The sequence below is a fragment of the Emys orbicularis genome, chromosome 10 (assembly GCF_028017835.1).
Source record: "Emys orbicularis isolate rEmyOrb1 chromosome 10, rEmyOrb1.hap1, whole genome shotgun sequence".
In the NCBI taxonomy this organism is placed as follows: domain Eukaryota; kingdom Metazoa; phylum Chordata; order Testudines; family Emydidae; genus Emys; species Emys orbicularis.
In genome coordinates, this window is record NC_088692.1 from 5,617,320 (window position 1) to 5,628,428 (window position 11,109).

Sequence of the window (11,109 nt, forward strand, 5' to 3'; positions counted from 1 at the left end):
GTATAGCAGTGCAACATCTGCTTGATACAAAAACGATTGTTGATTACACTTGTAATTACATTTATGGTACACTGAGCAATGCCTACAACAGATGCTTAATGTAAAATCCAGTTCTGGATGTTGCCTATCAAATGCATGGCTTTTAAAAATTCTTTTTTCTTCTCTTTCTTCTTTCCTTTTCTTATTTCAGGAACAAGATGTTTGTGAATGTTAATCTATCTCAGCCTTAAAAAAATTGGGAAAGGAAAAATGGATCCTTTATATTTTTCCAATGCTTTTGGCATGGAGGTCAGTGCCCAAGATGTAAATTCCTCCTCACTGACGAACATGACGGACAACAGGAATAGAACAGGACTTCCTGTATCCAAAGATGTTCACACAGTTCTTATCTCTATCATATACTTCCTTGTATGTGCAATCGGACTCAGTGGGAACACCTTGGTCATTTATGTGGTTTTGCGTTATGCCAAGATGAAAACAGTCACCAACATTTACATCTTGAATTTAGCCGTAGCCGATGTACTCTTCATGCTTGGCTTGCCATTCCTGGCTACTCAGAACGCCATCTCTTACTGGCCCTTTGGCTCCTTTTGGTGTCGGCTTGTTATGACCGTAGACGGCATTAATCAATTCACCAGTATCTTTTGCTTGACTGTCATGAGTATGGATCGCTACCTTGCAGTAGTTCATCCCATCAAGTCCACCAAATGGCGGCGTCCAAGGGTGGCCAAACTGATCAGTATAACAGTCTGGACTTTCTCATTCTTGGTGGTTCTTCCAGTCATTATATTTTCCGATGTTCAGGAACACCTTCACACCTGCAACATGAACTGGCCAGAGCCAGTGAACATATGGTCAGCAGTCTTCATCATTTACACATCGGTTTTAGGATTTTTTGGACCCCTGCTGGTGATCTGCCTCTGCTACCTGCTGATTGTGATTAAGGTCAAGTCTTCTGGGGTCCGAGTTGGGTCCACAAGGCGCAGGCGGTCAGAGAGGAAAGTGACCAGGATGGTGGTCATCATTGTGGTCGTCTTTGTGTTTTGCTGGCTCCCGTTTTATATACTGAACATTGTCAATTTGATATCCACCTTGCCAGAAGAGCCTGGGTTACTTGGTGTTTACTTCTTTGTGGTGGTTCTGTCCTATGCAAACAGCTGTGCCAACCCCATACTTTATGGATTTCTCTCTGACAACTTCAAGCAGAGTTTTCAGAAAGTTTTATGTCTCCGGAAGGGGAATGGCGTTGAAGACGGAGATCCAACCAAGCACCGGCAGGAGAACAGCAGCCGCTTGCAAGAAGCAGTGCTAACCCAGAGAAACATGGAATTCAATGGACATATGCAAACAAGTAAGGTGTGAGGTCCTGGCTTGAAAAACTGTAAATAAACTGCAGAGCTGAAAAACTGGGGGGGGAGGGGGGATGAAAATCAGAGATGAAACTGAAATCCTGAGACCCACAAGCTCAAACAAATGTACATAGATTCCCCCTCCCCATGAAAGAATTATGGATTATATTGGATTCTGTGGAACGTCTAAGGCATGTAGCTAAAGCAATTGGACGTGTTATCACTTTCTCTTTCTATATGCAGGGGACAGATTTAGTGGTACATTCTGGCTGCTGTGTGCCATTCTGGTGATGCAAAGCAGCTGTGAGCCTGTTTTAACCATCCTATTTGCTTTGCATTGCTGGATCAGCAAAAAGCAGAGAGTGTATTGGTTCATTTGCCCCAAAGTATTCTCAAAAGTTGGGTAAGTGAATGTTTTATATTAAAAAAGGAAAAAGCACTATTTCTTAAGTGGCAGTTTTCAAAGTAACATAGCTCACAGCACTAATTTACTGATCTTGGAAGTATGCATATGCCATAGTTTTGAAGTGCTGCTTAACCATTTGCATTGTTTTACTGTAATTATCCCACATAAGAGACTCCAAACGCCCAGAAGCGTTTCAAGTCAATTGAAAAAAAAACCAACCCAGAAATAAAAATACCTTGAAAAAGAATTATGAAATGAATGTGAAATGGAAAATTCATCCATAGTGCGTATAACATTCTAATCCAAGCTGCTTATGAATTGTAACGTCGTCACTTTATTACTATGTAAATGACAGTGATTGTGAAGTCCTGAAAAGCTGTTTTGTGTCTATTTATTGGTTCTGAATGTAAGTATGGATCTGAATTTAAATTGTATTTTCAGAAATTAAAACAAGTTGAATTCCCTCTTGGCTAGCAGGCTCGTATCTTTTCCTACCATTGTAAGTCACCACATGCTGAAACTGATACAGCTTTGTCCTTGATGCTTAACTTATCATAGATCCAACTATTGTTATTATTTATTATTTGTATGACAGTAGGGCCTACGTGCTACAGTCAAAATCAGGGGCCCATTGTGCTAGGCAGTGTACTAACACCTAATGAGAGACCTTATGCCTTGACGAGCTTACAGTTGAAGTAGACAAGACAGACAGGAAAAGAGAGGTCAGTGACAGATCCAGGAAGGGCACCTCAATCTCCTGAGTCCCAGCCCAGTGCCCTATCCAATGGACCAATCTGCTGCTCAGCCGAAAACGAGAAAGGAATACTGGTATGCTGTTTTCCTCTTTCCAAACTAGCGCCTTGGTTTTCTAATCCTGAAACAAGCTATTTATTTTGCCTAGAGATTGCTTCTTGTCACTACTGCTGTTCAAATAACTGTAGCCCTCCCATAAGTATGTTTATTTGTATGAAATAAAGGACATGGAAGCATGGAAGTAAGAGATAGAAAAGACCTATTCCAACAGGCCTTTTAAGCCAGCCCTTCAACCTTTACTGGATTGCTCCCTGCAGTACATGGGCCTTTTACAGCTTATCTTGGGACGCTTTGCTGAGCCCTAATACACCAAATAAATGTCAGCGTGATATTTGTACAAGCAACGAGACAGTCTATTCAAATAGCTGTAAACAGAACATGACGATAACTTGGTCCTATTTATATTGCAAGGAACAATATTAGAAGAGTTATTGTAGAGTAGGAGGGCTTATTCGGAGGTTCTTGTTAAGTTTTACACATATGCATATGATTTTGAAAAAATACATTGGCAGCTTGAGATGCACACGTTTTTCCTTACTAAAATGTAAACACCAGGTTGTTATTGTAGGGTTTTCCAGGATTTTAAACCATTGGGAGAAAAACTAAGTCCATACGCAAAACTATGAATTTTTGTACCAAGCTAAGAGAGCTCTTGAGAAAAATGGAGCCAATGGACCAGATTCCCTGCTGGCATAAAGAGGCATCGCTCCATTGACATGAAATGAGCAATCTTGAGTTATGTCAGCTGAACATGCGTCCCAAGATTATTTTCACAGTCTTTTACTTTGGGATCCTTAATGGGGCGAAGATGATGCCACTTCTATGTGGAATGAATCGGTAGGTGTCAGTCCAGTTCCAAGTGGACCCGTGTCACTCGATGATTGCCTGTTCTGTTAATTCCTTCTGAAGCATCTGGCATTGGCCGCTGTCGGAAGACAGGATATTGGGCTAGCTGGACCATTGGTTTGATCCAGTGTGGCCGTTCTTATGTTCTTATATATTTAGGGCACATATAAAACCATGACCACATCTAGCATTAAAGATCTGATCCAAAGCTACTGAAGTCAATTGATTTTAGGAGACTTTGGGTCAGGCCCTTATTGAAAAGCTTCTTATTTCAGCAGAGAGAAGCCAAGATTGAATGGGCTTGGAGCAGCATTATCCACTGATCCCTGGATGTACTGGGTGAAATCCAGGCTGCAGTGAAGTCAATGGGAGTTTTGCCATAGATTTCAATGGGGCCAGAATTTCGTCTATCTACACGTTGTTATCTGAACCCTGCTGCTTATCCAAATTCATCTCACATGCTGTGTTCCGTTCAGATATCCGTATGCTGTATTATTTGTATGGGATATAAAACATACAGTGCTTTTTATTGTAGATCTCAAAGCACTTTACAAAGCAGGTCAGTATCATTATCCACATTTTACAGATGGGGAAACTGAGGCACAGAGCAGCAGAGTGACTTGCCCAAGTCACCCAGGTGGCCATTGGCAGAGCTGGGAAATGGAACCGTGGCCTCCTACAGCCCAGTCCTCTAACCATTGGGCCACACTGCAGGTTGGATGAGATCAGCCCCTGTAATTTGACAATGGAACTATACCAGCTTAAGCGCTGGCCCACAATAAATTAATAATAAGCAAGTTTGGTTTCCATCTGACGTTATGTCCAAGACACTGAGAGTGGATTTTGGGTCAAGCTGTGAGGAGCTCACCTTGATGTGTTTCATATCAATCAGAGTAATGCTTATACTAGGCTTCCAGTGTAAATAAAACCCAAATATTAATTGTTAACTAAGCTCAGAAAATGCTGGGTGATCAAAGCGCTTACCCTGGGCACGCAGATGGCAGCTGGCCTGCCCCTGCAGTCCTGTGGCGTGTATCATATACCAACCTAGCGCACACTTGGCTTTCTTCACAAAAAAGCAAATATTGTCAGTATATGACGGAGAGGTCTTCCAGAAATGCTTTTGCAGCAATATACCAGGTCACTAAATCACATCAGAGCATGGTTCCACCACCACTTCAACAAAGACAGAGATACTAGGGGAAGGGACTACGTGTGAGGTCAAAATTGAGAATAAAGTTGCTCCCCTCCCTCCCCCTTCAGTATTCCATGACAATATCATGGCTCTACAAATACGGGGCAAAAATCTGCCATGTAATATAAGTCTAACCCACCGAGATGGGTATGTAAATGCACTGCAGATGCAGAATTATGTACGAACGTTTCCTTTATGTTAATGGCTGAAAGGCCACCTTCCCGGGGCACGACTTTTCCCTTTTAGGAGGCCCTGTAAAAACAGGTGCATACACATATGTACATAAGCGGGGCTTGTTCCTACTGACTCTTTGGCTGCATCCCGTCAGCCATGGCTCCTCTGGAGCAGACTTGCGAGTGTGTTCAGGGGAGTCAGAATCAGGCGCCTTCACTCAAGGCCCGAGCATCAGCTAGGATTGTGTGTTACGTCTCTGGGGTGTAATACACTGACCTAGCGCGAGTTCAATCCCCACTCATGGCCGTGGTGTGTACGTAGCCACAGTTTGGTTCTAAATGGCCTCTCAGACAGACTTGAACTCCTGGGACCTCTGACACTCAGAACTAGCTTGTGGTACCAGGGAACTATGTAATACACTGACCTTGTGTAAGGGTGTGCGTTCGTGTGTGATTATGTCTCCCTCTAGTGGCTGGTCTTGGTAGTTATACGACTTGCTACTATACGGGACTTATAAAGGAGGTCAGTCTCCTTTAGCTCAAGTCGTACAGGTCTGTGGTTTTGGTGCTGAAAGTTCTGGGTTCGGCCCCTCTCCCCCGCACTCCTGACGTGTGTGTGCGCAGACACCATTCATGACATGTATGTCTAAAGTAGGTAGTTCCTCCAGCCTAAGGAGCAAGCTGACTACCCAGAACGGCAGCGCCCTGCTGACGAGGTGTATATAGGTATTTTCCTGTGAATTTTATGACCCTGAAAGATGTCAGGTTCAGAGACTGAAGCCCTTTATTTAGCTATAGAATGGGCAAAGCAGAAACATCTTAGTGTCATCTTCCCTATCATGCGTCACCAGCCCAGAGCTTTCTAAGGGTGAGGGGACAGTTCAGCCTCCATGCCCATCCAGTCCTTGGCCCCTCAGCAGGGGCTAACAGCGAGGCTGCCAGCAAATGCCAAATGGGCTGGTAGGTTTGTGGATAGGGATAATCTGTGTCCTGGAAACTGGATGGAAAGCAACAGCTACCATTAATAGAGGTGCGCCCGTTAAACTAGTCCCCGGTGCGTGGTATGGTGTGTGCATGGACGTTGTTTTCTACATACATTCATGGCTGGATTAAGGCATTGGCAAACAAGGCCCAAATTCATGATCCCCACCCCCCAAAAAAATCATAGGCCAGGGAGTGGGGCAGCCCACAACCACAGGATAAAAAACCCGAGTGGTGCTGTGACCCCATGCACCAGGACATTCACTCAATTTAGGCCCGGCTGCGTCTTCGTCGTGATGGAGGGGCGTCTGGGCCAAATCTGTGTTAGGGGCAACATGACCTTGCACACGTGGTCACGGCGCTGCTCAGGTTTGGCCCGGCTGCTAGGCTTACCACCTGGCCGTTGGTTAACCCGCCTGGCCCTTTGTTCTGCTGGCTTGGCAAATGCAGCTGTAAGCTGCCCGCGGGCTGCCCCGCGGGCAGCGGAGTGGGGGTCACTTGGCCGCTGGGAGCATTCCTGGGGCGGCACTCGGGTCCTGCTCTGGCACGCCGGGACCTCAGCGTGTGGACAAGGTGGCTGAGGCGCCGGCTACCCTCAGTGCTGGGGACTGGGAAGTGGGATGGACGGCCCCAAGGCTCGCCAGCAGGGAAGGATAAGAAGTGAGGACTGGAGTGGGGCAGGCCTGGGCTCCTGGAAAGGGACAGTAGGGGGCTGAGGCTACTGGGAGAGAGGGAGGGAGTGTAGGGGCTTCTGGGCCAGAGTGCCAGTGTGGGGGTGCCTGAGCGGGTGAGGGGAGGGTCAGGCTGGGCTACAACCGGTAACTACTTTCTTCTGTGCCTCAGAAGAGTGTTTGCGCCTAGGGTCCAGTGATGGGCTAATCCAGCCCTGCATATGGGGCACTAGGGAGGTTGTGTCTAACCCTACATGCCTGTGTGTGTGCTGGGGCAGGCATGTTAAGGAGCCTTCCCCCCTTCTTTGACCTCATAGAGAAGCCAGGCAGAGTCTTGTTCTCCCAATGCACAATGACTGGGGGACTCCCGGGGCAGCACTCTGGGAGCGGAAGGAGTGGACTGAGGGTAAGGCCAGGGCCTTGCCTCCTGCGTGGAACAGAATGTTTCCCCCAGTAGCAGGATATATTGTGATGCAGATACCGCCCCCCCACCCCGGGGGCTCAGACACAACACCTCCAGGAGTTGCTACCATTGTGTAAACCTCCCTCACGCCTCTCTTAGGCAGTAGCTTGAAACCACAATGCAGCCCTGTGTCAACTGGTTGATTTATTCATGCAATGCATATCTATTTCCTGAGTTATCGGCACATTGCAGGCACATGGCAACCCTCCCTTAGCTACATGGACCAATGAGTGCACACATTTTGTTCCCATTCCACCATTTCCATCTGCTGCCACCAGTTGATTAGCTGGATATTCCTGTTGTACTGAGAAAACCCATTTAAGTCTACAAATATGTTTATAAGTGGCAGTAATAATGAATTACCCCACACAGGGATGGTGTGGGGCTTAGTGTCTGTCAAATGCTCTGCAAACATGCAAAGCTATGCAGTGCTATTCAATGTGCACTACTAAGTGGTCTGGAACATCAGCATCTACAGGGTAACAGCTGGAGCCACCATGACATGGAGGAAAGAAACAGAGTTGGGTCCACAAGACTGGTAAAGCTGGCTGGCTCTAGTGATCAGTGTCTTGTCTCTGTGAAGCCAAATACTAAAATGGTCATAATAACTGGGCAGAGTGTTGGTGTGTGCTATTCCCAGCTCTGCCATGGCCTGCTCAGTGACCTTGGAAAAATCACTTTGCCTCTCTGTGCCTCAGTTTCCCCATTTTACAAATGACACTCATCTCCTTGGTAAACTATGGATGAAAAGTGCTAAACAAGTGGTAGGTATAATTTACTGAGTGCCACCAATATGCATGGTGCTGTACAGAACACAGAGAAGCCCAAGTCCCTGCCTTTGGGACCTTACAGTTTAGGAGGCCAAGACAACATCCAGTATCCCAGGGAACCAGGGAATGAAAGGTGTTGCCAATACAGTGTTGCCAACTCTTGTGATTTTCTCATGAGTCTTGCAAAGTTTTTCTTAAAACTCCAACTGCTGGAACCAAGAGATTGCTTGAGAATCTCAGCTTTCATTTAAAACAAAAGGTAAGTTTCTAGCCCTCATAGTTTTGAAGAAATTGAAGCAAGTAAATCCTAAAGGTCAAGAAACCAGAAGGCAAATAAAATGAACCTCAACTTTCATTATCTTAAAAAATGTCCTGATTTTTAAGCCACTCTCATGATTTTGGAAGCCTGGGTCATCATTTTTAAATGCTTGGGGATGGCAATTCTGGTTACATATGAGATTGTGCTACACAACTAGGAAAGCGAGCATTTAAAGTGTTATATCTGTCCTTTTATAGTTTAAGAAAATATTTATAATTGAACAGGGCCATTATAAGGGTTGGAGTAATTACAAATGAGAAGCTAGTTTGATACACAGGCCTATTTGGATTAGAGATAAGACCATTCTACAATTTTCAGTTCCCGAACTGGATCCAGATTTCAAACTATCCCAAATTTGGCCCCAGGCTGGTTGGTTTGGCTCATTATAGAGCGAAAGGGGCCAGTCACACAATTCAGAATCAGATCTAGATTTAAAACCCAACTCCACAAAGTTCAGAGCTCTTCGGACCTGACCTCAATGTAATTGAGATGCATTTTCAGGTAGAAGCCTAGTGTTTCCAGGAGCACTTTGGAAGTGTTGTTTTAAAAGAAAAAAAAGAAACCACTAGAACTTTTTGCAGTTCAAATCAAGCACCGAGACGCAGATCCTCAAAGGTATTGAAGCACCTAACCCATTGGAGTTAAATGCCTCTGTACCTTTGAGGATCCGGGCCCTAATGACTGGGGACATGTGAAGAAACATGGATACAATAGATGGAAGAACGAGTGAGTTGTGTGTCTGTGAGTGACTGAAAGAGAGAGAGAGACACATCCTGTGCAAAGCAGCGTTTCACCAGGAAAGCAGCCAAGAACTTTCATAAGGACCAGCAGCTGGGGAAGAATGGAACTATCACTCTACTGGGTGACAACAGCTGGGAAGTGCTGACTTCAAATGCCAACCTCTCTGTAGCAGTAAGGGCATTTTTTTTCTTTTCGTGAGAAGCCAATGTCCAACATTTTGACCACTTTGAGCAGCGTAGGGAGCTAAAGAGGTGTTGTAAATGAAGATCCAGAATTTTATTGCTTTGCACACACAGATATAGTGCTGTACCCGGAGATATCACTGTTACAATAGTGCCATGTGCTTAGGCATTATCTGCTTTTCTTTCCGTGATCATTTTATAACCCCCCGAAAAGAAAAGCAAGTGATGCTTGATGCTAACATGCTTTACAAACATTAATATTTTCCCTGTTCTAACACAACCACCGGCTTTTACCCTAGAGGAAAAGAAAAACTCGGGTTTTAGAGCAAGGAATATGCTTACTGCATATCAAGAATGTTTATTACAACATTCCAGTCCTCTCTGAGACATAAAATTGGGCCAACATGTATTGATAGATTATTATCTCAGGATAAATCTCCAGCATGTGCATTTTTCTTCAGACATATTTTAAAGAAATTCCTTTAGTCTCTCTGTTAAACACATGGTGGAAGAGTAGATTTTGTCAAGTAGTTTGCCCATCAAATGAAACAAGCCACCATTTTTTCTTATACCTTCTGGATTCTAAATACCCTTTTTAAAATAATCGAACTGTCACCATGGTTATTTGTGTTACAATAGCACTGAGATCAAGGCCCTAGGTGCTGTACAAACACATAATTAGAGATAGATTGTAAACTCTGTGGGGAAAGGACTAAGTAGACAACCCAGTCAAAAGGTGGAGAAAGGAAGTATTATTATCCTCATTTTATAGAGAGGGGAAATTGGATAAGATTTGCCCTTACTTTTATATTTCCTTCCTGTCTGTCAAGTATCTGAGGGGTAGCCGTGTTAGTCTGGATCTGAAAAAAGCAACAGGACTCTCTGTTGCTTCCTGTCTGTGTGTCACCAATGGATTTCCTACCCTTCAGCTTTGCTCAGAAAAGGTGTACGACTAGAAAGCCATTTTGCTTCTGATTTTCACCCAAATCACTCAGAAAATATTAGAAGTAGGGCTGTCAAGTGAATAAAAAAATTAATTGTGATTAATCTCACTGTTAATAGAATACCATTTATTTAAATATTTTGGATGTTTTCTACATTTTCAAATATATTGATTTCAGTGACAACACAGAATACAAAGTGACCCGTGCTCACTTAATTTTTATTACAAATATGTGCACTGTAAAAAACAAAAGAAATAGTATTTTTCAATTCACCTCATACAAGTGCTGTAGTGCAATCTCTTTATCATGAAAGTTGAACTTACAAATGTAGAATTATGTACAAAAAATAACTGCATTCAAAAATAAAACAATGTAAAACTTTAGAGCCTACAAGTCCATTCAGTCCTACTTCTTGTTCAGCTAATCGTTCAGACAAACAAGTGTGTTTACATTTACAGGAGATACTGCTGCCTGCTTCTAATTTACAATGTCACCAGCAAGTGAGCACAGTTCACATGGGACTTTTGTAGCCAGCGTTGCAAGGTATTTACATGCCAAATATGCTAAACATTCGTATGTCCCAAATTTCAGTTGGTATTCTATTGTTTAACAGTGTGATTAAAACTGCAATTAATCATGATTCATTTTTTTAATTGCAATTAATTTTTTTTAGTTAATTGCGTGAGTTAACTGCGATTAAAGGACAGCCCTAATTAGAAGCGTTGCAAACCTGTTAGGTTTTTTTTAAACTGGGGGGGAAAATGAATCTTTTTTTTCATTGTCAACACAGCCTATAGAGCCCCATTTTGTGTCAAGTGTAAATACAATTCCTGCCCTTGAATGGTGTATTCTGTGTTGTCACTGGAGTCCGTGCTGGAGGACTAAGGTAACTCTTTGCACCAACAGCTGAAGACTTTCAATGGATGAGATATAAAACAGCGTATGCTGGGTTATCTTCATGACTAATGTCAAAGCACAGCCAGTGAGAGTAGTCTGCCAGTGCTTTATAACCAACCACTTCTTATCTAAATAGCGCTGAGTGATGTTATTGGCTCCCAGCTGCTAATGATTGGCAAATAAAGGACCATGCTTTGAAAATGCAGAAAGGATTATACAGTGGAAGTGTGATCTATGTGACATAAGCTTCTTCTGGGTTGCTAAAATAAGAGAAAATAGCCAGGAGAATGTTTTTGCCAAATTCTTTTTATATATGTTTAAAAAAATTATTCTATTTAGCACTGGGACAGAGTCTCTTG

General features: G+C 43.5%; 1 protein-coding gene across 1 annotated transcript; it reads left to right on the forward strand.

The window, feature by feature from the left end:
* The first annotated feature begins 207 nt into the window (after positions 1-207).
* On the forward strand, positions 208-1,362 carry SSTR5 (somatostatin receptor 5). The gene has a single exon (XM_065412380.1). The coding sequence runs from the start codon at positions 208-210 to the stop codon at positions 1,360-1,362; it is 1,155 nt and encodes a 384-aa protein (XP_065268452.1).
* Positions 1,363-11,109: the final 9,747 nt, after the last annotated feature.